The sequence below is a fragment of the Loxodonta africana genome, chromosome 3, assembly GCF_030014295.1.
Source record: "Loxodonta africana isolate mLoxAfr1 chromosome 3, mLoxAfr1.hap2, whole genome shotgun sequence".
NCBI classification, from domain to species: Eukaryota; Metazoa; Chordata; class Mammalia; order Proboscidea; family Elephantidae; genus Loxodonta; species Loxodonta africana.
In genome coordinates, this window is record NC_087344.1 from 193,824,924 (window position 1) to 193,852,762 (window position 27,839).

Here is a 27,839-nt window from a genome sequence, read left to right on the forward strand (position 1 = left end):
ATGCAATATATCGTTTGATTTCTTAACTGCTGCTTTCATGGATGTTGATTGTGGATCTGAGTAAAATTAAATCTTTGACAACTTCAATCTTTTCTCCACTTATGATAAAGTTGCTTATTGGCCCAGTTGTGAGGATTTTTTTGTTCTTTGTGTTGAGGTGTAATCCATATTGAAGGCCGTAATCTCCAATCTTCCTCAGTTAGTACCTCAGTCCTCTTCGCTTTCAGCAAGCAAGTTTGTGTCATCTGTATATCAAAGATTTTAATGAGTCTTCTTCCAATCCTGATACCACCTTCTTCTTCATATAGTCCACTTTCTAAGATTATTTGCTCATCATACCGATTGAATAAGTATGGTGAAAGATCCAACCCTAATGCACATTTTTCTTGATTTTAAACCATACCGTACCCCCTTGTTCTGTTGGAATGACTGCCTCTTGGTCTATGCACAGGTTCCACATGAGCACAATTAAGTGTTCTGGAATTCCCATTCTTTGCAATGTTATCCATAATTTTTTTTATCATCCACACAGTCGAATACCTTTGCATAGTCAATAAAACACAGGTAAACATCTTTCTAGTATTCTCTGCTTTCAGCCAAGATCCATCTGACATCAGCAGTGATATCCTCATTCCATGTTCACTTCGGAATCTGGCCTGAATTTCTGACACTCCACTGTCAATATACTGCTGCAACCACTTTTGAATTATCTTCAGTGAAAGTTTACTTGTGAGTGATATTAAGAGTTGGTGATGGGGGAGAAATTATTCTGAGGAAAACTAATAGTTATTTTAAAATATTATTCAATCAAGCATTGTGTTTTTGGCACCCAAATTTTACTGTTGTGATGGAAGAATTTAATTTAATTTGAAGTCACAATAGCTCAAGAAGCTCCTCTCAATGAGTTGACATTAGTACCACGGAAGAATAGAATGAAAAAGTATTCCGTATAGAGTACCACGCATAACAACTTGAACTGGGTTTTCCATTAGTAGTAGCTGCATAAAACATGAAACATCTGCTGAATGGAGCAGACATACAAATCACTGCTTAGACGTTGCGGAAGAGCAATGATGATAATGATGTCTCTATACCAGGCATTTTCTGTGTACTGTGTTCAAAAGCCTTCATGCTTTATGTACATTATCACATATGATCTTTATAAAACACCCTTGAGTATGTTATTGTTAATCCCAACTCACATGTGAGCAATGTGAGATTCCTTGAAATTAAAAATCTTACCAAATGTCACAAAGATAGTGAAAATGAGGTCCAGAATTCAAACCGAGGTTGTTTGAGCATTTAATGCTGCTTTAGATTTCATAACCCAGGACTGCAAGTCTTCTATTGAGGAATGGAATTGCAGATCTCATCATAGGCTGTTTTAGTCAAGAAACCACAGTCTAGAGGCAGGTTCTACAAAGAATTCTCTCATCTACCCTTTATCAGAAAGTGACACTTTATGATTTAGATAACTGATTGCAAGATGTAGTAAAAATTTTAGCAAATTGACCTCATATGATGAATGTTAAAAATGGGCTTTTATTGACGAAATTGTAGCTGGTCAAGTAATAAATATTTTAGAGACACTACCCTCCCTTCTTTTAAAAGGTGTAAAAATCCAGACAATAATAATGCCCTGGATGGAGTCTTGAGGAATTCTGAATGAGGTTAAAATCTGGAAGATTCCAGCTGCCTGTGGCAGGCTACAAGGACTGCAGAATCCTGCCTGAAGAATTGTGTCTTTATGTCAGAGAAAGCACAGATTGATATTATCAACACATGCTTTTGAGAACACGATTCTGACTTACCTTTATTTGGGTCAGAAATTTGTTTTTGTCTGCTGGAGTACCAACAGAGGGCATCTCTCCGCATAAGGTAAAAAACACCTGTTGCCGTAGAGTGGCTTCCAACTTATATAGACCCGATAAGTTAGTTTCTAAAAAATGGATGAGACCATGTCCTGAATCATGATCATTCCTGCTGTGTGTCTCCTACCCACTAACCTCTGGATTGGGGCTCCCTCTGATCTTCCCTAACATCACTTTCTATCTTTACTTTAAGACCACCTCAATGTATCCACATAAGCATCATAGTAACATGTGTAAAAGAGAATGGTGAACAGCCATAAGTTTTTGTGGAAGTCACTTCAGCTTCTGTTTGCTACTTCCTAACTTACTCCTTTTGTGATGGAATTACTTAGATGTTTTCTAAAGCCAGACTTCAATTCTCACTTCCATGACTGTAGTTTGGATTAACTCAGTTAGTATTTTTCTTCCCTTAAGAAAACCTCAGATTATCTACCAAGTTTAACTGGTCTTTTTAGTCATGACGACATCCTTATGACTCATATGCTTGCAGAAAGGAAACCCTTCGGTTTCTCTGCCTCAGGAAACTGAAAGCTAAGAACACTATTGGAACAGTATCAAAAGTTGTTTCATAAAAAACAATTTCTATCTTCCTGTGTTATAACAAAGTGTAAGACAGCCAGCAGTAGACGAGTTTTTAAATGACCCTAACCAGTGCCATTTTTCCTTGTTATCTTTTGAAATACTTCATTTTCTTGGCGTTTTTTTCACAACAGTATGACTGCATTTCAATCTGTGGAGAGCTTTCCTGGTTTACTTCGTACTCTTACAGGATAAATAGTGTTTCTTGTATTTCTGAAGACGATCTAAAGATATAGACCTCTGCGGAAGAAGTTCCACGTTAGGTGAGTCCTGTGGTCACCAAAGATTACAAGGGGAGAATTTGTTTTGGAGTTTCTAATACAGGAAAAGAGCGGATGGCAACTCTAGTCAGAAAAGTGAAAACAGCAGTAGCTTGGTTCTCATTTTTTGCTTACCTAGGTAACTATAAAAAAAAAAAAAATAAGACATCTTTTATTCTACCGCAACTGAGACCTAAACAAATGGGAATGCATTTTGATTAAAGCAGGTTTTAAATTAGTTATTTGGCTTCTACTGACATGAGTCGGTATTTAGAGGAGGGCTTTGGTGTTCTTGGCTCCAGGATAAGAAGGAAACTTTGTGGCTGTGGTGGAGGCCTGGGTAAAAGACAAGACAGTGGCATGAGAAAAGTATCATAATATAATACTAACTAAAACATAAATCTGGATATAAGGCTGTAATATATGGAATTACCTCAATCTTAAAAACCTGAAAGCAAGCACACATACACATAGCAGAAAAATTCTCAGTTTGACAGACACAGTTGTTCAAATAGAGGGCATCTTAATGTTTTCATAAGTATGTTTTTATTTTGTTTTAGCTCAATTCTAAATCAGCTGTTAAGATATTATTTCAGTCCTTTAAGGATTGCCTCTGCTTTCTTCAGAGTCATAGATAAACATTCTCGGTGAGAGTTTGTAGGAGAGAGGTTGCTGTTGTTGTTGTTAGGTGCCACCCAGTCAGTTTTCAATTACAGCGACCCTATCTACAATAGAAGGAAAACAATGCCCAGCCCTGTGCCATCCGCACAATAATGATATATTTGAACTCATAGTTGTAGCCACTGTGTTGATTCATCTCGTTGAGAGTCTTCCTGTTTTTCGCTGACCCTCTAACAAGCATGATATCCTTCTCCAGGGACTGGTCTCTCGTAATTACATGTCCAAAGTACATGAGACCAAGTCTCACTGTTCTTGCTTCCTGTCCACCATGGGTGACCCTACAGGTATTTGAAATACCAGTTGCATACCTTCCAGCACCTCAGCAACACACAGCCCCCCACAGTATCACAAACTGAAAGGCAAGTGGTGGAGGAGAGAGGGAGATGGAGTAAATTAAATCTATACCTACCTTTTGCAATGCTTTAGAATTTCTGTAGAGCCTGGTACAAAAATATTTCGTGTGTGCTTCAGAGGAATGGAAGGCTTACATGTCACTTTCAGAGTTTTCTGAATGTTAGATAAAGTTTGTCATTCAAGTTTGTTAATTGTGTGGGCCAAATTTTCTAAGTACTTGCATATTTTTTCTTTAATTTGTTTGTTCAGCAATTGAGATACACTGATATCTCATACTACAATCATGATTTTTGCCAACTTTTAGTTCTTTCAATTTCTACTGTAAAGAGTTCTAACGTAAATAAGTTTCTTACATATATCCATGTATCGACGTATATGCATATATATTGTCGTGGTTAGTTGCCTTCAAGTCTTTGATACGTATATATAGAGAAATATACTACATAATATTTATAGTAATAATATGAAGGAATATAAAATAATAATAAGGTAAATGGATAATTAGAACTGTTGTATCTTCCTGGGACTTGAAGCTTTTATCACTGTGTACTAAAGCTTTAATTCCAATGATGCTTTTTGCCTTAAGGGTAAAGCTACACTAATATCCCAAACAAAAAACCCACTGCCATCTAGTTGATTTCAACTTATAGGACCCTATAGGACAGAGTAGAACCGCCCCATAGGGTTTCCAAGGAGCAGCTGTTGGATTCGAATTGCCGACCTTTTGGATAACAGCTGAACTCTTAACCACTGCACCACCAGGGCTCCTATGTTAATATAAAAAAAAAAAATGTTAATATAGGTAAAGTTATTTCTTTAAATTACCATTTGCATGATAAAACTTTTTCCAACTATTTTTTTCCAACTTTACGTGACCTTTTGTCAACAACATATAAGTAAGTTTATTAAAAATTCACTTTGAAAATTTAACGGGTTTAGTCCTTTCTGTATATTCTTTTGAATACTATATTTTGACAAGTTTCTGCATCTTTTGTTGTTGTTAGCTGCCATCAAGTAGACCCCTAGACTCGGAGACACCATGTGTTACAGAATATCCATAGGATATTCTTGGCTATATTCTTTACAGAAGCAGTTTGCCCAGCATTTTCTTCTGCAGATCCACTAGATGGATTCCAACTGCCAACCTTTAGGTTAGCAGCTGAGAGCAAACGGCTTGAGCCACCCAGGTTCCTTTAGGTGGCCGTAGAAAATCTATTTAAGGCAGACAACAGAAGGGTGTAGTTTATTACAATCAGATTAAATGCTCTAATATTTCTGCAGCAAAGCATATGAACATTCATACTAAAGTAGAATTAAAAGAAATCATACATAGCCTCTTGTCATCTAAGATCGGCTTATATTTTGGTAACAAATTTTGTTTGCAAATTATAAAAAAAAATCAATAACCATTTGGTTTCAAAAGTTTTTGGGGTTTCGAAATTACAAATATGGGTTTTAGGCGAGTGCTATTAAAAAAAAAAAAAAACTCCATTGTCCTCCGGCATGCAGTTTTGCTGTTGAACAGCTCATTCTTGAAAGTTTGTAGGTAATCTACTCTTTTTTTTTTTTAATTGTGCTGGAAATATATACAACAAAACATCTGCCAATTCAACAATTTCTACACGTATAGTTCAGTCACGTTGATTACATTCTTTATCTTGTACAAACTTTATTGTTATCCTTTTCCAAATTATTCTACCACCGTTAACATAAACTCAGTGTCTCCTAAGCAAAATTCTCCCTTTTCCCCTCTTTCTCCCCACCTTGTAACCACTAATAATCTTTGGTTGCTACAGTTTGGTTATTTCAGTAAGAGAGATCATACAGTATTTGTCCTTTTATGACTTATTTAGCTCAGCATAATGTTTTCTACATTCATCCATGTTTTGACATACATCAGGACTTCATTTCTCTTTCGGGTAATATTCCCCTGTGTATATATGCCACATTTTGTTTATCCATTCATTTGTTGTTGGCCATTTCAGTTGTTCCCTCATTTTGACTGTTGCGAAATTTGCTACAATGAACTTTGATGTACAAGTGTCTGTTTGCATTACTGCTTTCATTTCTCCTGGAAATATACTTAGGTTTGGGGTTGCTGGCTTATATGGTAGTTCTACAGTCAACTTTTTGAGGAGCTGCCCATCTGTTTTCCACAGTGGCTCTACCATTTTGCACACCCACCAGCAATGAAGGAGGGTTCCAGTTTCTCCACAACCTTGCCAACACCTGTTGTTCTCTGTTTTAATGACCACTACCATTCTGATGGGGGTGAGGTGTATACATACTTGCATCGTGGTTTTGATTTGAATCTCCCTAATGGCTAATGACCTTGAGCATCTTTTCACATGCTTGTTGGCCATTCGAATATCCTCTTTGGTGAAATGTTTGTTCACGTCCTTTGCCCATTTTTTGATAGGATTGTTTGTCTTGCTGCTGTTAAGTTGTAGAAGCTTTTATATATTTTGAGCATAAGACCCTTAAAGGATATATGGTTTCCAAAATTTTCCTTATCTGTAGGTTGTCTTTCCATTTTTTTGGTATAGTACTTTGATGAACAAAATTATTTAATTTTGATGAGGTCCCATTTATCTATTTTATCTTTTGATGCTCATGCTTTTGTAGTCATATGTGATAATCCATTGTCAAAAACTAGAACCTTCAGCCATGCCTCTATATTTTCATCCAAGAGTTTTAGATTTCACATTTAGGTTTTTGATCATGGTATAAATCCTGTTTCATTCTTTTGCTGGTGGAAATTCAATTTTCCCTTCACCATTTATTGAAGAGACTATTCCTTCCTCATTGAATTGATTTAGCATCCTCGTCTAAAACCCCATGACCATGTTGTTGTTCGGTGCCATCCAGCGGGTTCCAACCCATACTGACCCTATGTACAACAGAACGAAACAGATGACCATAGCAGTATGGATTTATTTCTGGGCTCTCAAGCCTGTTTCATTCATTTATATGTTGATTATTATACCGACGCCAGGCTGTTTTAATTACTGTGTTTTTATAGTATGCTTTGAAATCAGGCAATGTGACTCCTCCTACTTCATTCTTCTTCTTCAAGCCTGCTTTAGGTATTTGGGGGTCCCTTGCCCTTCCATGAAAATTAGAGAACTGGCTTTTTCATTTCTGCAAAGAAGGCCGTTGGAAATTTGGTAAGAATTTCATTGAATTTACAGATTACTTTGGGTAGTATTTGTCATCTTAACTATAATAAAACGTCCCGTTAACAAACATGAAATATCTTTCTGTTTAAAAGTCTTCCTTAATTTATTTTAGTAGTGTTTTATAGTTTTCTGTATAGCTTTTCATCTTTCTGGTTAAATGTCAGTGGCGTCACTAGGGGTGGTGTTGCCAGCGCAATAATTGATGGTGTCACACACATCCTCCCTCTCCCAGCAAAGAAAACAACAGGGCACGCTTGTGGGTTCACAGATGAAACCCATCACCTCGCCCCTCTAGGCAGGAGTAGTGGCGGAGGTGGGCTGGCTGTACCCTCTCTGCTCCCTGTGTACCTCTCTCCCTGGCACATGCCTAGTGACCCCTCACAGCCCCTCTGCTCCCACCTCCTGGGCTTCTACTCCTCATGGTGATGTCCAGGTCCTTGCCAATCTAAAAATCCACTCCACTCTGAAGATGGTAGCAGCACCATGCACCTGGAGGCTTGCCTGGCACTAGAAATCATCACTGCTCCTGGTGCTCACACCTTCTGATGGTGTCATCCAGTGTGGTCGCCACTCCCGGATCCCTCTAGAGACATCACTGTTAAATTTATCCCTAGGTACTTTATTCTTTTAGATGCTATTATAAATGGTTATGTTTCCTTCATCTCCTTTTCTACTTGTTCATTGATGTATAGAAACCCAATGGATTTTTATGGGTTGATGTGGTACTCTGCCACTTTGCTGAATTCATGTGTTCCAATAGCTTTCTCATAGAATCTTTGGGGTTTTTTAACGTATAGAATCATGTCATTTGCAAAAAGGGATAGTTTCACTTTTTCCTGCTTGATTTGGATACCATATATATGTGTGTGTGTGTGTGTGTGTGTGTGTGTATATATATATTTTTTATCTTAATTACTCTAGCTAGGACTTCCAAAACAATGTTGAATAGCAAAGGTGAGAGGGGGCATTCTTGTCTTGTTCCTGAGGATGATGCTACCTATGAGTTTTTCATACGTGCCCTTTATTATATTGAGGAATTTCCCTTCTATTTCTATCTAGTTGAATGCTTTGGTCGTGAATGAATGCTGTCAAATGCCTTTTCTGCATAGATTGAGATGATCGTGGTTTTTTTCCCCACTTTGTTCTATTAATGAGTGATTGATTTTTTTTTTTTTAAGTTAAACCACCTTGCATTCTTGTGATGAATTCTATTTGATCATGGTGTATAACACTCTTAATACGTTTTTGGACTCTATTAGTTAATACTTTGTTCAGTATTTTTGCATCTGTTTTCATTAGGGATATTGATAGGTAGTTTTTTTGTTTTTGTTTTTGTTTTTGTTTTTCTTGTGGTGTCTATGTCTGGCTTTGGTATTAGAGTAATGTTTGCCTCCTAGAATAAGTAAGGAAGTGTTCCTACTTCTATTTTATGGAAAATTTTAAATAGGATTGGGGTCACTTCTTCTATTCCCCAGTGAAGGTATCTGGTCCAGGACTTTTCTTAGTCAGGAAGTTTTGGTTACTGATTCAGTATCTTCACTTTTTATGGATCTGTTGAGATCCACTATTTGTTCCTGAGTCAATGTATGAAGTTTATGTGTTTCAAGAAATTTGTCCATGTATCTAAAAGGGTCAAATATCTAAAATATATAAATAAATTATGCAACTATATTCAAGTTTTCTGATTCTGTCTTATGCCAACCCAAATCTGCCACTGAGTCCTTCCAGAAAATTTTTCATTTCTATTATTGTATTTTTTAGCTCTGTAAGTGTATATATATATACATATATATATATATACATATATATATATATATATATATATATATATGGAAACCCTGGTGGCGTAGTGGTTAAGTGCTATGGCTGCTAACCAAGAGGTCAGCTGTTCTAATCTGCCAGGCGCTCCTTGGAAACTCTATGGGGCAGTTCTACTCTGTCCTATAGGGTCGCTATGAGTTGGAATCGACTTGACAGCCATGGGTTTGGTTTGGTTTGATGTATATATAAATTTCTATCTCTTTAATTAAATTCTTGGCTTGTATTATTTTCCTGATTTCCTTTAGTTCTTTTTCAGAGTCTTTCTTTAATTCTTTGAGAAAACTTAATACTGTTGTTTTAAAGTCTTCATCAAGAGATTCCACTATCTGTCCTTTCTTGGGAACAGTTTCATATTCTTATTTGGATCTTTTGCATGGGCCATCCTTTCCTGCCTTTTCATATGCTTTTTGACTGTCTGTTGTAATCAGGACATTAAGCTATTACATTATTCCCCTTCTCTTGAGTTTGCTTTTTTCCTCTTCATTCTTGCTATTATTTATTATTATTATGATTTTAAATTATTGAAGATTGTAGTTCCCTGCTTCCACTCCAGACTCCTTATCTAGGTGCACTCACTGCTATCCCTTCCCTGTTGATCTCCCTGCCCAGAGGCTCCGGCTGTCACTATTTTTTCCTCTAAGTTCCTTGGATAGGGGTTGCTAGATGTGACACTTCATCACCAAACTCTAAGGCTTTTAGCACTTGGTGTGGTCAACTCCTCACCACATAACAGGGATGTTGACCATGCTGCTTTGGTACTACACCCCTTCAGGGACACGGACTATGCCCCTCCACTACTTGCCCCCCTGTTTGGAATTACCAACTGCCACTAATTGCTTGCCGCAAATCTCCCATCTCACGAGCATCAAAATGCAACTCTGGCAATAGAGTTCCCACACAGGAGTTGCAGCTGTAGCAGAAGACTCTCCTAGCAGGGAGTCCTCCCCCTATTCATATATACCTTTTTCTTGATTCAGCGCTCACTTTGGTCCTCCAACCCTTTAATTGATGACCAGAGTTCCAAGATTATCAATTTCATCAGTTTTTACTTGTTTTCTTCTCAGTTTTTTGAAGGAGAATGGGCATATGGAACTCCTTATATTGCCATCTTGCTCCACTCTGTAGGTGATCTACTCTTTATCTCTAGAAGCTTACAGATTTTTCCTTTCTTTTTGATATTTTTCTGCCTCGCCATTTTGTGTCCTAGTGTGAGTTTTCCTTCACTCTCCTATTTAACACCCTATTGGTTTGATTTGAGGACATTCACATTACTTTAATTCCAAGAAGTTTATTCCATTATTTCTTCAAATATTTTCTCTTTTTCATTTTAGTTTGTTCTCCCTCTGCAACTAATAGTGTAGAAACATCGACATTTTCACCTGCACTCTGACATCTCTTACATTTTATTTTATGTATTCTACTTCTTCATTCCATCTTATCTCCTTGTTGAGAGTCTTAATTTGATCTTACAAATTACTAATATATTTTCTAATTATGTCTATTAAACTGTATAATCAAATTATTATGTACAAGGAGCCTGGTCTTCTAAACTCCAAAGCCTAAGCTCTTAACACTTGTATTTTGCTTCTTGTGTCAGTCATTGAGGGAAAATACTGAGCAAAAAAAGACCGTATTGAGATGAGTCATTTTTTACAAATAGTGATTTTCACGCCTATTAATGCTATGATGCAAATTGACTTGATGACAACAGGTTTGGTTTGGTTGGGTTATCTTAACCACTGAGTCACTAGGCCCCATATTATATTCAGAATTTAGGACAGTCTATGTAAAAATGGGAAACCCTGGCAGCATAGTGGTTAAGAGCTACAGCTGCTAATCAAAAGGTCAGCAGTTGAAATCCACCAGGCACTCCTTGGAAACCCTATGGAGAAGTTCTACTCTGTCCTATACGGTTGCTATGAGTTGGAATCAACTTGACAGCAATGGGTTTGGTTTTTTGGTTTTATGTAAAAATATGAAATAGAAGGATTCCCACATGACTGGTATCAGACTAGAATACATCTGCCTATGTGTATATCTTGATACCCCCCAAAAAACCAAAACCCACTGCTGTAGATTCGATTCCGACTCATAGTGACCCTAGAGGACAGAGTAGAACTGCCCCATAGAGTTTCCAAGGAGCACCTGGCAGATTTGGACTGCTGACCTCTTGGTTAGCAGCCATAGCACTTAATCACTACGCCACCAGGGTTTCCATATCCTGATTAAAAAAAAAAATGATAGGAAGTATAAATTAAACTTGATTAGTTTGAATTAGAACATGCGTTCTCTAAAGCTATCTTCCTAGACAAGTTCAGGAAGTGCATTCAAGGCAAAAAGCTTGAAAAGCAATGTGTGCTACAAAATCCTGGAGCTTAAATGGAAAGAAGTAAAAAAGACACCGATTATGCAAAATTTCCAAGTCATGTAAGAAATAAGGATTTATTCTTTTAAAGAAAATGGGAAACTGTTGCAGGTCTTCAAGTGGGATGGAACCATGGCTTTTTTAGAAAGTTAACTGGCTGGGTGGAAAGATCTGATTAGAGAAATTAAGCCTGTAAGGATGATAACAAAATATTAAAATAATCCAGGCCATGCTGTGGCCCTGCACCATTATGTATGTAGGAGTCCAAGAAAGTGATGGTATTATGTGCACAAAGGACACAAAGGATGTGGCTCAACCCTGAAGGAGAGAGGATATTAGTGAGCACAGAGTAGGAAAAAGTCAAGTGGACAAGAGTATGTATCCCAGCATGGAACTGCAGTACCATGGCAGAAGGGTATATAAAGAAAGAGGTTGGAGCCCATTTTCATTTTGCCTTGTCATTCATAATGGGTGTGGGAAGAGATAGGAATCAACAGGCAGAGACTCAGGGCCAGGTACCAGCCCCAACATAGAAAGGGAAAAGGAGCCAAGGACTTGGACGCTGCATAACCCATACTCTAAACACTGTTTAAATGATCTGTTTTCAGACCTCCTTCCACCACACCCACGCATGACCAAACTCAACTATCATTAATAGGGAATCATTTTTTAGAATTTCCTAACACAGAACCCAGTTTCCACAGTGACACAGCTGGTGATTATAGTTCCTCTTTCACACACACACTCACTGACAACATTTTGCCCCAGGCCATTCACTCAAATAGGCATGTCCTGTCTTCAAAACTCTCCGTATAATTGTGTAACATTGCCTGTCATTTTTTTCTCTGGCAGGCTCAGCCATAACTTGAGAGATGGTGAATGAATACAAGAAAATTCTTCTACTGAAGGGACTACAGCCCATCAGTGAATATCAATTTAACATGGTTAAGTCTGTACTAGCCCATGATTTGCAGCTGAATAAAAAAGCACAATATGGATATAATAAAATTCAGATTGCTGACTTGATGGAAGACAAGTTCCCAGGTGCTACCTGTTTGGACATTCTAATTGAATTGTTTGAAGATATCGAAGGCCTTAAAGACCTTGCTAAAACTCTTAGACATGAGAAGATAAAAGGTAATAGGGGAGACTCATTTACTCTAACTTTCCTCACACCTGTTTCAACCTTGAATAGAGCCCTGCTTGGTCATAGTTGATATATCTCTTTCTCATCTTAAGAATCGGTAGCCATAATAATGGTGGAACCTCAGCTTCCAACAAGTTGAAAACATAGAAATTGATGTATTTTGGAGGGTATATGTAGGTGCAGATAAAGAATAAAAGGCAGAGGAAACTGAATGAGAGACTGAGGCCACCAGTACATTAGATTAGAAAATGAAAAAGCGAAATAACAAATATTGTGGTTTCTCTTTAAAATAGTTATATTTAACAAATGAATGCCCATGCTCTCTTAAGACTATTGACTCCATTGTCATTATCCTCAAAGTAACAGAGATGAGGTGGTGCTTATGTGAAAGTTTACTTCTCAAAGATGTGAAGAGCTTCCTGTCTTGTAAAATCACTGTAAAACACAAAAGCAAGCAAGCAAACAAATGGAAACCTTAAAATGTCAAATGTTAGTATCTTTACTTTGTCACCTCATAAATCCAGATCATATTTTCTTTCACTGATTTCTTTACTTTGAACACATCTTCTACAGAAGATAACCCGCCAGTCAGCATTAAGAACACCTTAGATTTTTTAAAGGTAATGATAGGATGGGAAAGAGATTTCCTTAGGTGCATAGGAGTCCAGAGGATGAGTTGGACATGCTGATTGCACAGGGACATGAAGGAAACCATTGAGGACACAGGAACATGAAGGAAACCATTGAGGATGCATGAGACAGGGTCTGTCCTATGTTGGGACGATTATTCGCCTTGTGGCCAGGCTGGGCTAATGCAGTAGAGGTGAATGAGAGCATACTTAGACCCACAAGCAGGAGCTGAAATGAAATAGTATTCTCTCTCTGAAATTATACCAGTTAAACCAGCTTTCTGTGTTCATTGTGTCCTCCTTTTTGCATTAGTTGAAAAGAAAATCAAAGAAAAAAGGTTTCCAGTGAACAACAGCAAGCAGAAAGCCACAAGTCCTGCTATACCTGCACCCACCACAAGTAAATCTCTTACATTTGAAAGAGCAGAGGAGACTCCTGGGGGCCAGGTAAGCTCGAGGAAGAGAACTAAACTTGCAAAGCCATAGAAGAAATTTCTTTTATGGCTCTTTCATAAATTCTCCCCATTTAGATGCTTGGCTCTTCATTAATTTTCCATCAAGGTATGGATTTTCAAAATTGAGTAATTATTGACCATCCCGTTTGTAATAGGCAATGAGCTAGACACTTTAATAAATGTAAATTGTTGTTAGGTCCCATCAAGTCCGTTTCAACTCATAGTGACCCTACGTACATCAGAATGAAACTCTGCCCAGTCCGGCACCGTTCTCACAGTTGCTATGTTTGAGCCCATTGTTGCAGCTACTGTCAGTCCATCTCACTGAGGGTCTTCCTATTTTTTTGCTGACCCTCTACTTTACAAAGCATGATGTCTGTGTCCATGGACTGGTCCCTCTCGATAACATGTCCAAAATAGATGAAATGAAGTCTTAGTATCCTTGCTTTTAAAGAGCATTTTGGCTATACTTCTTCCAAGACAGATTTGTTAGATCTTCTGGCAGTCCATAGCATAATCATTATTCTTCTCTAATACGATAATTCAAACACATCAATTCTTCAGTCTTCCTTATTCATTATGCAGCTTTTGCATGCATATGAGGTGACTGAAGATATTAGGGCTTGGATTAGGTGTGCCTTAGCCCTCAAAGAGACATTTTTGTTTCTTAACACTTGAAAGAGGTCTTTTGCATCAAATTTACCCAATGCAATACATTTTTTTATTTCTTGACTTCTGCTTTCATGGGCATTGATTGTTGATCCAAACAAAATGAAGTCCTTGACAATTTCAATATTTTCTCTGTTTATCATGGTGTTCCTTATTGGTCCAGTTGTAAGGATTTCTTGTTTTCTTTATGTTGAGCGTAATTCATACAGTCTTTGATCTTCTTCAGTAAGTGCTTCAAGTCCTCTTCACTTTCAACAAGCAAGGTTGTGCCATCTGTATATCGCAGGCTGTTAGCCTTCTTCCCATCTTGATGGTGCATTTTTATTCACATTGTCCAGGTTCTCAAATTACTTGCTTAATATACAGATTGAATAAGTATGATGAAAGGATATACCCTGATGCACACCATTTCTGATTTTAAATCACACAGTACCGCTAGTTCTGTTCAAATGACTGCCACCATTTGTATGTCAGTTTGATGTTGCTTGCATGTTGCTGTGCTGCTGGAAGCTATGCCACTGATATTTCAAATAACAGCTGGGTCACCATGGTGGACAGGTTTCAGCAGAGTTGCCACACTAAGACAGACTAGGAAGAAGGACCCAGTAATCCACTTCTGAAAAAATTTGGCCAGTGAAAACCTTATGGATAGCAACAGAATATTGTCTGATATAGTGCTGGAAGATGAGCCCTTCAAGTTGGAAAGCACTCAAAATATGACTGTGGAAAAACTACCGCCTTTAAGTAGAGTCAGGTTTAATGATATGGAGAGAGTAAAGCTTTCAAGACCTTCATTTGCTGATGTGATATGACTCAAAATGAGTAGTAACAGCTGTGAACATCTGTTAGTAATCAGAACATGGAATATATGAAGTACAGATCAAGGAAAATTGGAAGTTGTCAAAAATGAAATGGAATAAATAAAGATCAATATCCTAGTCATTAGTGAGCTGAAATGTACTGACTGTATTGTCCATTCTGAATTGGACAATCATATGATCTTCTATGATAAATGAAGAAAAGATTGAGGTTGTCAAGGATTTCATTTTACTTGGATCCACAGTCAACACCCATGGAAACAGCAGTCAAGGAATCAAAAGGCACATTGCATCGGACAAATCTCCTGCAAAGGACCTCTTTAAAGTGTTGAAAAGCAAAGATGTCATCTTGAAGACTAAGGTGTGCCTGACCCAAGCCATGGTATTTTCAATCACATCATATACATGTGAAAGGTGGACAATGAATAAGGAAGACCAAAGAAGAATTGACGCCTTTGAATTGTGTTGGTGAAGAATATTGAATATACCACGGACTGTCAAAAGAATGAATAAATCTGTCTTGGAAGAAGTGCAACCAGAATTCTCCTTAGAATCAAGGATGGCAAGACTGCGTCTTACATACTTTGGATGTGTTGTTAGGAGGGATCAGTCCCTGGAGAAGGACGTCATGCTTGGTGTACAGCATCAGCAGAAAAAAAGGAAGACCCTCAACAAGACAGATTGACACAGTGGCTGCAACAATGGGCTCAAGCACAACAACGATTGTAAGGATAGCACAGGACCCAGCAGTGTTCCGTGGTACCTGGGGTCACTATGAGTCAAAACTGACTCAACAGCACCTAACAGCAACAACAACAACACACTCTTCTAAGCTGGGATGACAAATTGAAGAGGAACAGCATAACAGTCGTTGTCAAAAAAAGAATTTCAAGATCTATCCTGAAGCACAATGCTGTCAGTGATAATACCCATACACCTATAAGGAAGACCAGTTAATAAGGCAATTATTGAAGTTTATGCACCAACCATTAGTGCCAAAGATGAAGAAATTAAAGATTTTTAGCAAATTTTGCAGTCTGAAATTAACCAAACATGCAATCCAGATGCGTTGATAATTACTGGTGATTGGAATGTAAAAGTTGGAACAAAGAAGTATCATAGTTGCAAAATACGGCTTTGGTGAAGGAAATGACAACAGAGAATAGGTGATAGACTTCTGCAAGAGCAATGGCCTATTCATTGGAAATGCCTTTTTTCAACAACATAATGACATATATACACGTGGAAATGATCAGATGCAATACACAGAAATCAAATTAACTGCATCTTTGGAAAGAGACCATAGAAAAGCTCAATATCATCTGTCAGACAAGGCCAGGAGCTGACGGCACAACAGACTATTAGTCGTGCATATGCAAGTTCAAGTTGAAGCTGAGGAAAATTAAAACAAATCCACAAGAGCCGAAGTACGATCTTGAGTATATTCCATCTGAATTGTGAGACATCTCAAGAATAGATTTGATGCACTGAACATTAATGACTGAAAACCAGACGAGTTATGGGATGACATCAAGGACACCATACATGAAGAAAGCAAAAGGTCCTTAAAAAGACAGAAAAGACCAAAATGGATGTCGGAAGAGACTCTGAAACTTGCTTTTGAATGTAGAGTAGCTAAAGGGAACAGAAAAAATGATGAAGTAAAAGAGCTTACCAGAATACTTCAAGGGGCAGCTCGAGAAGACAAAATATTACAATGAAATGTGCTAAGACCTGGAGTTAGAAAACCAAAAGGGAAGAGCATACTCACATTTCTCAAGCTGAAAAAACTGGCAAAAAATTCAAGCCTCAAGTTGCAATATTGAAGGGTTCTACTGGAAAAATATTGAATGATGAAGGAAGCACCAAAAGAAGATGGAAGGAATCACTATACCAAAAAGGACTGGTCAATGTTCAACCATATCAGGAAATAGGATATGATCAAGAACCAATGGTACTGAAGGAAGAAGTCCAAGCTGCACTGAAGGCATTGTCAAAAAACAATACTCCAGAAATCGATAGAATACAAGTTGAGATGTTTCAGGAAATAGATGCAGTGCTAGAGGTGCTCATTCATCTATGTCAAAATTTGGAAGACAGCTTCCAACCAACTGGAAGAGATCTGTACTTGTTCCCATTCCAAAGAAATGTGATCCAACAGAATGTGGAAATTATTGACCAATATCATTAATACCACAAGCAAGTAAAATTTTGCTGAAGATCATTTAAAAGTGATTACAGCAATACATTCACGGGGAACTGCCAGAAGTCCAAGCCAGATTCAGAAGAGTACATGAAACGAGGCACATCATTGCTGATGTCAGATGGATCTTGGCTAAAAACAGAAAATACCAGAAAGATATTTACCTGTGTTTTACTGTCTACACAAAGGCACTCAACTGTGTGGATCTTAACAAATTATGGGTAATATTACAAGAATGGGTATTCAAGAACAGTTAATTGTGCTCAGGAGGAACGTAAATTACTATGACATAAATATGATATCATCATCCCTCCTACCCAACCCATCCTACAGAGATGTGTTAACATGAGAATCAGATTAGAAAGACACTTTGCTTATATTTACATACACTAACCTGGATTTCCTTTTTCCAAGTCAGTTATAACCCACCACAAAGGTCTCAGAGGACTGATGTGTATAAATTTCCCTCTAGTTTAATGAATCCATCTGTGTCTACCTCTTAAACCTGGACAGGTTATGGGCAGCACTCCCTCAAGTTCTCCTGGAAAATGCATTGAGATATAAGTATACCTACTACATGGTAATTAAAATATGTTCTGTTTCAGTTATTACTTAATACTATCAACAGTAAAAATTAAATTACTTTTAGAAAAGAAAAAGCACAGCCGAAGAGAACCCTGGAACCAAAAGGAATAAAGTGTCTCAGAAGCAGAGTCAGCCTCCCTGTCCTTCAGCAGCCAGCACATCTGTAACCACAGGGCACTACCCACCTCCCCAGATCTCATCATCAACTCCAACTTCTGTGTCCTTACTTGAGGTAATTTCTTCCTCTTTTCCTCAGCCTAAAATATAGGCTTGAAATTTCTAATCTTATTATTTTTAAAACTCCAATAATTAATTAAGTGTATATATTAAGAATTCACTGTATTTTAATCTTTTGCTTCCACAAGACATATTTGATGAACTTGACATTACTTCTGACCTCAGGAAGTTTTCTGTCTTGTGTTGTCTCAGGAGGAGGGAGAGAGAGGTGTGGCATCCACAACAGTGCAGGCGCACACAGCAGCGTGTCCATTGTCGACTGCTTGGGTCTCTTTCACACAGCCTCCCTTTGCTCGCTTATCTATTAACATTTCTTCAACACACCTGGCTCCTTTCTTCTTCAGGGTTTTCACGCACTGTGTTTCCTCTACCTGGAAACTTTTCAACTTGGCTAAACCTATCACCCTCTAGACTTCAGTAGTAATATCATTCCTCAGGAAAATTTCCTAGAGCCCTCACTCAGACTAGATGAAGTCGTCATGGAGTTAGCTTTGGAAGGACCCCATTTTTTTTTTTTTTCTTTTCTTTTCTAGCACTTATGGTAGTGGTAGGTAATCAATGTTTTTCTTCCCCACTTGATTATAGACTTCAAGTGTAGGGCTACTCTGCTAGCCCTGTGAACAACTGTACACCAGCACCTACTTCAGTGCCTACTTCAGCCATTGCCTTTGAGTTGATTCCGACTTATGGCAACCCTATAGGACAGAGTAGATTTGCTCCATAGGCTTTCCAAGGAGCAGCTGGTGGGTTTGAACTGCCGATCTTTTGGTTAGCAGCCAAGCTACTGTGCCACCAGGGCTCTTTGCCTACTTCACAGGAGACTCTTAATAAATACATTTACTCAGTTAAATAATAAAAACCAAGTACTAAGATAAGAATCAGTACAGCGGATGAAGGATAAATCAGGGTCATCTAATGCAGTCAAGTAGGTGATATCTAAATTGAGGTCTAAAGAGTGTAATATCAAACAAAGAAATGGTGGAAGAGTGAGGAAGGGAGTTTAGGAGGAAGGAAATATATAGGTAGAACAAAGACCATAAACACACACCTAGAAATTTTAAAAAATCAACTGCAATTTATAATTGCCTGTTTCTGATAATACTAAATTGTACTCTTCTCGAAATCGAAATGGCCATTATTTACTATGTAATTACAATGTTAGTTCAATTATTAGAGTCCAAATCTGGAGACTTCAGGCATTTACCTTTAACAAGGGATCTCAAAAGTAAGGTTTGACCACATCTCAAACTCAGAAGAGGTCCCCCATAACTAAGAACCAAGGTCAGCTCCAGTGGGCAGTATCTCAGCAGGTGCTCGGTTGTCAGACAGAACTTTTACCACAGTCTTCTCTCAACAAGTAAACAGAAACCCAAAGTTTATATATAATTTCCACACCTTGACTTTGCAAGCTGCTGTCATATTTAAACATACCTCAGTATGCTTTATTGCTTTTTCAACATCAGAGAATAACTATATATAGCATTCTTTCTTTAAGATTAGAGATTAACACTAGAAGTCCTAATACATGGCATAAACAGTGTACAAAACATTACTAACCATGCACAAACACCAGAAGAGAAACTAGATAACTGGGAGCTCCTAAAAATCAAACACTTATGCTCATCCAAAGGCTTCACCAAAAGAGTAAAAAGATCACCTACAGACTGGGAAAAAGGTTTTGGCTATGACAAATCCGATCGGCATCTGATCTCTAAAATATACATGATACTGCAAAAAGTCAGCAACAAAAAGACAAATAGCCCAGATAAAAAATGGGAAAAGGACATAAACAGGCATTTCACTAAAGAAGACATTCAGGTAGCTAACAGATACATGAGGAAATGCTTCCAATCATTAGCCATTAGAGAAATGCAAATCAAAACTATAGTGAGATTCCATCTTACTCCAACAAGGCTGGCATTAATGCAAAAAACATAAAATAATACACGTCGGAGAGGTTGTAGAGTGGCTGGAACACTTATACTCTGCTGGTGGGAATGTAAAATGGTACAACCACTTTGGAAATCGATTTGGCACTTCCTTAAAAAGCTAGAAATAGAACTACCATACGATCCAGCAATCCCACTCCTTGGAATATATCCTAGAGAAATAAGAGCTTTTACATGAACAGATATATACACACCTATGTTGATTGCAGCACTGTTTACAATAGCAGAAAGATAGAAGCAACCGAGGTGCCCATTAATGGATGAATGGATAAATCACGGTATATTCACATAATGGAATACTGTGCAATGATTAAGAACAATGATGAATCCGTGAAACATCTCATATAACATGGAGGAATCTGGAAGGCATTATGCTGAATGTGATTAGTTGCAAAAGGACAAATATTGTATGAGACCACTATTATAAGAACTCAAGAAAAAGTTTAAATATTCTTTGATGGTTATGAGGGTGGGAAGGGAGGGAGAAGGGTATTCACTAATTAGATAGCAGACAAGAACTGTTTTAGGTGATGGGAAAGACAACACACAATACAGGGAAGGTCAGCACAACTGGAATAAGCCAAAAGCAAACAAGTTGTCTGAATACAACTAAATGCTTCGAAGGCCAGAGTAGCAGGAACAGGGGTCTGGGGACCAGTGTTTCAGGGGACATCTAGGTCCATCGGCATAACACAATGTATTAAGAAAGCGTTCTGCATCCCACTTTGGTGAGTGGCATCTGGGGTCTTAAATGCTAGCAAGCTGCCATCTAAGATGCATCAATTGGTCTCAACCCACCTGGGGCAAAGGAGAATGAAGAACACCAAAGACACAAGGTAAATATGAGCCCAAGAGACAGAACGAGTCACATAAACCAGAGACTACATCAGCCTGAGACCAGAAGCACTAGATGGTGCCCAGCTACCATCGATGACTGCCCTGACAGGGAACACAATAGAGAATCCCTGATGGAGGAGGAGAGCAGAGGGATGCAGACCTCAAATTCTTGTAAAAAGACCAGACTTAATGGTCTGACTGAGACTCCAGGGACCCCAGAGGACATGATCTCCAGACCTTGTGCTAGCCCAGGATAGGAACCATTCCCAAAGCTGACTCTTCAAACAGGGATTGGACCGGACTGTAAGACAGAAAATGATACTGGTGAGGAGTGAGCTTCTTGGCTCAAGTAGACTTATGATGCTATGTGGGCAGCTCCTGTCTGGAGGCAGAATGAGAAGGCAGAGGGGGACAGGATCTGGTCGAATGGACACGGGGAATACAGGGTGGAGAGGAGAAATGTGCTGTCTCATTAGTGGGAGAGAAGCTAGGAGTACATAGAAAGATGTGTGTAAGTTTTTGTATGAAAGACTGACTTGATTTATAAATGTTCACTTAAAGCATAATAAAAAAAAGATTAGAGATTAAGGGGGTTGTTTATGACATGTTTATGTCTCAAAGCCAATTAAGAAAATTTTTGTATGACGTATTTACGCCCTAATACCAATTTATAGAGATTTGATTAATTAAAAATTAATGGGATTATTGACAACTGTTCCATCCTCATAAACAAAAATGCTATGCTGCCTAAACAGTAATGGAAAATTTGGCAACAGGTATTGGTAATGGTTGTACAACTAGATTGATATAATTGGTTTTATTCAATTGTACATGTAAAAAAATGTTGAATTGGCATGTTATAGTCTTTATATTTTTACAGCAATTTTTTTTAATTAAGGGAGTTGTTTTGTAGCATACTCATATCTCAAGGCCACCCTATAAAGATTTGCTTAATGTTATATTTCTTTATCACAGCATGCAGGTACATAGAACAATTTAGAGATGGCATTTATGACATACCTCTTTTACTTCCATCTCTATTTCTGAAGTTAGAATAACTTTCTAATGGCTTATATTTACAGTTTTAATAACTTACAGTTAGTGGCTAGAGAGCATCATGGAAGTATATAGGTTTCTATTTCCAAGTTCAGAAATTCTCTATTTCCAACTTTACATTATAAATGACTCAAATGTAAACAAGAAAAAAAAAAAAACTGCCATCAAGTCAACTCTGACAGGACAGAGTAAAACTGTCCCATAAGATTTCCAAGGCTGTATATCTTTACAGAAGCAGACTGCCACATCTTTCTCTGGAGGAGCAGCTGGTGGGTTCGAACCAGCAACTTTTTTTATTAGCACCCAAACTCTTAACCACTGTGCCACCAGGGCTCCAACTCAAACATAAGGGGCTTTAAAACATTATAAAAGCAGACATAGTAGTGTTTACATTGGTGACTTGAGAGTACCATGGAAAGCATAGCTAACAAACATCTGGGACCAGAATGGCTAAAAAGAGGGGCAGGCAGGGTGGGGGAGCGGTAATAAAAGGAATGTTCTCTGTCTGAGAAGACCTAGCCTAAGGTGCATGTATCTTTATACCAGTAGTTGCTGTTCTACATCTTCTCTTTCTTCTGTCACAAGGGTCTTTGTCACATATGTGGTAGTAACTATGTTCTCAGAAAACGGATGTTAATTTTCTGTTTCAAAAAACTGTGAATAAGAAGAACACTGTCTATGAAATTCAGGACAAAACAGGAAAGATGGATGTAGTGGGGAAAGGAAAATGTCACAATATCAAATGTGAGGAAGGAGATAAGCTTCAACGCTTCTGCTTTCGACTGAGAAAAACAGACCAAGCCTGGAAGCTGACATCTGAAAATCATAGTTTCATACAGGTGGGAGTTAGATAGATGTTAGTTTAAATGTGAGTTTTCAAAGAGACAAATAATTTGGTTTAAGATTTGGGAAGACTAGATTTCTGTTGTTTTACTCAGACAGTAGAGCAGGAGATGGGAGGAGTTGAACAATGCCCTTCTTCTCATATTTTAAATGGAAAATTTGTAAAAAGACATTAAGGAAATGGCATTGAGGCAGGTTTCAAAGATTATGAATTTGTGCTAAATAATGTAATATTTGAAAGAATTAGGGGGGCAGGGAAGTCATTTTACGTAGTATTCAAGAGCAAGGCTTTGGAGTAAGATAGAGCTGACTCCAGCTCTCACTAGTTGCATAATATAGAGCAAGTGGCTTTAGTGTTCCTCTCTAAAATGGGGAAAGTTTCTACCTCAGAGTTGGTTTGAAAGTTAAATATAATAATGCATATGCATTGCTTATCTAAGTTCCTGGTATATCAGAAGAAATCAATTCGTAGTAGGTACTAGTGTTCCTACCAAGATGAAGATGTTGGAAAATGTAATAGGAAGAGAAGAAGTCAGATACAAATTCTGAAAAGTATGAAACAACACAAGAAGTTCAATACAAGCGGAATTTTAAAGAAAATGTGGAAGACAATGGGAAGATGAGGCCAGAGGATAAAAAACAGACCAGATAGTATAATCTTTTGTCAGAACACAAGAAAGGTAAACTTCATTGTGAAAAATTAGATAACAAATTTAAAACTTTTATGCAGAATGTCTGATAAGCTTTACATTGCAGGAGAAACACTCTGACAATTATCCGGAGGAATTGTTATCAGAGAAAGGACGTGTTTGGAGTCAAGGGGATAATTTTTTTTTTTTTAGTAATAAAAAGGTTATTCTAAGTAATGAAAAGATGTTGTGCTTCAAGTACTACTGAAAACCATTAACCAGAAAAACACTAAATACTTTCAGAGATGGGGAAAACCAAACAGAACCACTGACGACTTCAAGTGGATGAAGCCAACCCAGAAGCAGATTCAGCTTCCAAAGACTTCAGTGGCCAGCACACCTCCAACTGATAGTGGTCCCCAAACTACTCAGGAGCCTCTGCCAACCCCATTCAGCAGTTCCTTAAACAAGGTACCAGCTCCCTGGTCTAGCCGCATCCTCTGCCCCTCCACACAACAACATTTCAGGGATCATTGGAACACTTAAAGAGCCTCTCATCTAATTCTTCGCTATCATTTTTTTTTTAATTGAGCATTAGGTGAAAAATTCATGGCAAATGAGTTTCCCGTTCAATAGTTTGTACACAATATGTTTAATGACATTGGTTCCATACCCCATGATGTGCCTGCCTTTCCCCCATTTTCATCCTAGGTCCCTGTTTTCTATCATGCTGAATTGCTACCCATTTCTGCCTTCTCATCTTTGCTTTTGGCAAATGCTGCCGTTTTGATCACATATAATAGATTGCCTAAGGAACATGTTCCTCTTGGGTGTTCTTTATTTTATGGGCCTGTTTATGGTTTGGCTGAAAGGTGGTCTCTGGTAATGGCTTCATTTCTGGTTCAGAAGGTGTCTTAGGGCCATAGTCTCAGGGGTTCCTCCAGTCTCTATCAGACCAGTAAATCTAGTCTTTTCTGTGAATTTTTTTTTCTACGATTTTTCTCCTGCTTTATACAGCACTCTCTGTTGTGTCCCTCAAAAAAAGTGGTTGGTAGTGGTAGCCAGGCACCATCTAGTTCTTCTGCTCTTGAGGTCCTTTATGCTGTGGTTCATGCGGCTCCTTACTCCTTTGGACTAGTTGCACCCTTGGATCTTTGGTTTTCTTAATTCTCTTTTTCTCCGGAGAGTAAGAGAAGAGATGGATAATTGTATCTTAGATGGTCACTCGCAAGCTTTGAAGAACCCAACACTACTCAGTAGGATGTAGAACTTTGTTTTTATGACCTAAGTTCTGCCAACTGATATAGATGTCCACCGAGTCTACAGTCCTTCACCTCTGAGCCCAGGAACTTCATCCTGAGGGGCATTTGGTTATGTCTAAAACTTTGCCCTGGCTGTGACCCTTGTGTGGTTTATTGCCTGTACTGATATAGAAGCATCACCTACAGTTATGTGTGTAGAAATTTCCACCACCAGACCTATATCTTCAGATGGGTGTATTACCTTATACCCTCCCACATCTCTTGCCATATCTATCTGGCTATGAATCCATTCATAAATTAGTGTTTGTTAACACTATTTTTGTAGGATTGTCTATGCTATTTTTTTTTCTATGTTATAGAAATTACCGTTGTTGCCCTTTGTTCTTGCTGAGTCTTTCCAATGCTCTTCTGTTCCTGTTTCATTTATTTCTGCTCTGATCTTTATTATTTCCTTTTTTCTGGTGACCATGGGCCTCTTTTCTTTTCTCCTTCTACTTGTTCGAGTTGTAGGGATAAATGTTTTGATTTTTGCCCTTTCTTCTTTGTTGATGTGTGTATTTATTGCTATACATTGACCTCTAAGCACTGCTTTTGTTGTTCCAGATATTTTGGTAAAATGTGTTTTCATTCTCAGTAGATTCTAGAAAATTTTTTCCACTTTGATTCCTTCTATTACCCAGTGGTTTTTAAACAAGGTGTTAGTCAGTTTCCATGTCTTTGATTTTTTTTTTCTTGTTATTCCTGATATTGATTTCTACTTTTATGTCATTGTGATCAGAGAAAATGCTTTGTATTATTTTGATGTTTTTGATTTTGTTAAGGCTTGCTTTGTGGCCTAAAATATGGTCTATTCTGGAGAATGTTCCATCTGTGTGGAAAAGAATGCATATTTTGGGGGGGCCAAGATGGCTGACTAGGTAGAGGCTACCTCGCATCCCTCTTGCAACAAAGACTCAGAAAAACAAGTGAATCGATCACATACATGACAATCTATGAACCCTGAACAACAAACACAGATTTAAAGAGTTGACCTGAGTGACAGAGATGGAGAATGAACAACTGCAGGGAAGCAGCGACTGTTTTCAGAGCCTGGAGCCAGCATCCCAGTCAGGAAACCTTGGCGCCGGGCTTAGGACTGGGCCCAGGGGAGCTGAACACAACATCTTGAGATGGCGGAAACACGGGGCGCAGCCCTACCCCCCTGAACTGACCCCAGGAGGGGGCCCAGCTGGTCCGCGCGGGCAGCGTGGCACTGCGGCTGGTGGGAGGAGAAGTCCCCGGGAGGCAGTGACTGGTTTTGGAGCCGGGAGTGCAGCATCCCAGCCGGGGAACCTTGGCGCCGGGCTTTGGACTGGGCACAGGGGAGCTGAACACGGCATCCGGTCAGGGCGCAAACACGGGGCGCAGCCCTACTCCCCTGAACTAACCCCAGGAGGGGGCCAAGCGGGTCCACAGGGGCGGCGTGGCGATGCGGCTGGCGGGCCGAGAAGTCCCCAGGAGGCAGCAACTGATTTTGGAGCCAGGAGTGCAGCGTCCCAGCAGGGGAACCTTGACGCTGGGCTTTGGACTGGCAGCGGAGGATCTGACCACGGCTTCAGTGGGCCAGACCCTCGGGGACAATCCCCACACAGCCAGGACACATAGGCAACACGCCCCTCAGGAATCTCAGGTAAAATAGTCATCCCAGCAAGATAAGCAACTTTGGCTATATTCCAGGGTGCTACTCTCTCCTGTTTTTCTGAACCCTCCCCTCCCCTTCCCAGGTGGCTTCATTAACATTGGAATTTCCTGAGCCAGAGGGAGAACGGCTCTGGATCCGCGGCTTTTCTTTTCCCTTTTTTTTTTTTTTGTCTTTTCCTAACGCATTCTTCTGGCCTGAGAGAAGCAACCACAAAAAACCCAGGGACCAAAAATCCTTCCCTAATTGGACTAAAAACACAGAACCAGCTCCAGCCAAGCACATATGATCCAAATCTCGGGCTTTCATCCTTACAGGGAACAAGGTGGCTGTTATAATGCAAAGGCAGTTCTGATAGGGATCTGACTGCATTTTTTTTTAGCGGATTTACTGGAAAAACAAGTTTCCCGGGTCTGATATCTCTGCTTATTCAACAGAGCCCTAACTGACCCAAAACAGGGAACGGAGGGCTGAAGCTTGCCCCAGACCACCTAGCCTCTTGCCTTAGGGGTCTAAAGAGGGTAACACCTACCAATCATTAGAGGTACTTGCATTGGGGGCCTAAGGTACAGCTGCAGAGCCCTCCCACCAAGGTGCTATAGGAATAGATACACACCTACCTCACTGACACTTGGGGGAAGCCTGTCAGCATCCTGCCCCCCGCCGGAGGGTGAACCCCAGCTGCTAATAGAATCTGGTGCACACAACTATCACCAGTACTTCTCGAGGTGGATAGGTGTTAGGGTGCAGCACACACCTGATAACCCAAAATCAGATTCTACTCAGGCATATATATCTGGCAACAGCCCAAACCAGCTGGTAATAGGTCATAAGTAAGTCAAGGGCTACAACAAACAAGACAGCACAATCTAGTAGCCCATCCACGTATATTGAAAGAAAACAAAACAAGATAAGACTCAGTGAGCAATTATAGAATAAATCACTACTATATCTTTTTTCACACTATATCTTAGTGATGGCTCAGAGACAGCAGTTGATATCAAACCACATAAAGAAGCAGACCATAACTGCTTCTACAACCCCCAAAACAAAAGAACCAAAATCTTTCCAAAATGCAGATACAATCCTGGAATTATCAGATACAGAATATAAAAAACTAATTTACAGAATGTTTCAAGACATCAGGGATGACCTCAGAAATGAAATAAGGCAAACTGCAGAAAAACCCAAGGAACACACTGATAAAACAGTTGAAGAACTCAAAAAGATCATTCAAAAACATAGTGGAAAAATTAATAAGTTGCAAGAATCCATACAGAGACAGCATGCAGAAATCCAAAAGATTAACAATAAAATTACAGAATTAGACAATGCAATAGGAAGTCAGAGGAGCAGACTCGAGCAATTAGAATGCAGAGTGGGAAATCTGGAGGACAGGGAATTAACACCAACATAGCTGAAAAAAAATCAGATAAAAGAATTAAAAAAATGAAGAAACCCTAAGAATCATGTGGGACTCTAGAAGGAAAACTTGGGTGTGATTGGAGTCCCACAACAGAGAGGGATAACAGAAAACACAGAGAGAATAGTTGAAGATCTGCTGACAGAAAATTTCCCTGACATCATGAAAAACAAAAGGATATCTATCCAAGATGCTCATCGAACCCCATTTAAGATTGATCCAAAAAGAAAAACACCAAGACATATTATCATCAAACTTGCCAAAACCAAAGAGAAAGAGAAAATTTTAAAAGCAGCCAGGGATAAAAGA

The 27,839-nt window shown here is 38.8% G+C and overlaps 1 protein-coding gene across 5 annotated transcripts in view; it reads left to right on the top strand.

Annotated features, from left to right (window-relative positions):
* Nucleotides 1-2,384: 2,384 nt before the first annotated feature.
* Nucleotides 2,385-27,839, top strand: part of LOC100662402 (gamma-interferon-inducible protein 16) — an 84,755-nt gene continuing 59,300 nt past the window's right edge. Inside the window, exons 1-6 of one of the 5 annotated variants that reach the window (XM_023554150.2) lie at nt 2,387-2,713; nt 6,822-6,912; nt 11,963-12,247; nt 13,200-13,333; nt 17,681-17,848; nt 23,471-23,638. In XM_023554150.2, coding sequence (XP_023409918.1) covers nt 11,983-12,247; nt 13,200-13,333; nt 17,681-17,848; nt 23,471-23,638 — 735 coding nt within the window. In that variant the 5' untranslated portion in view covers nt 2,387-2,713; nt 6,822-6,912; nt 11,963-11,982. Of the gene's footprint in view, nt 2,714-6,821; nt 6,913-11,962; nt 12,248-13,199; nt 13,334-17,680; nt 17,849-23,470; nt 23,639-27,839 lie in introns of all 5 variants that reach the window. The other 4 variants (XM_064282775.1, XM_023554149.2, XM_023554151.2 and 1 more) reach the window with 4 other exon arrangements.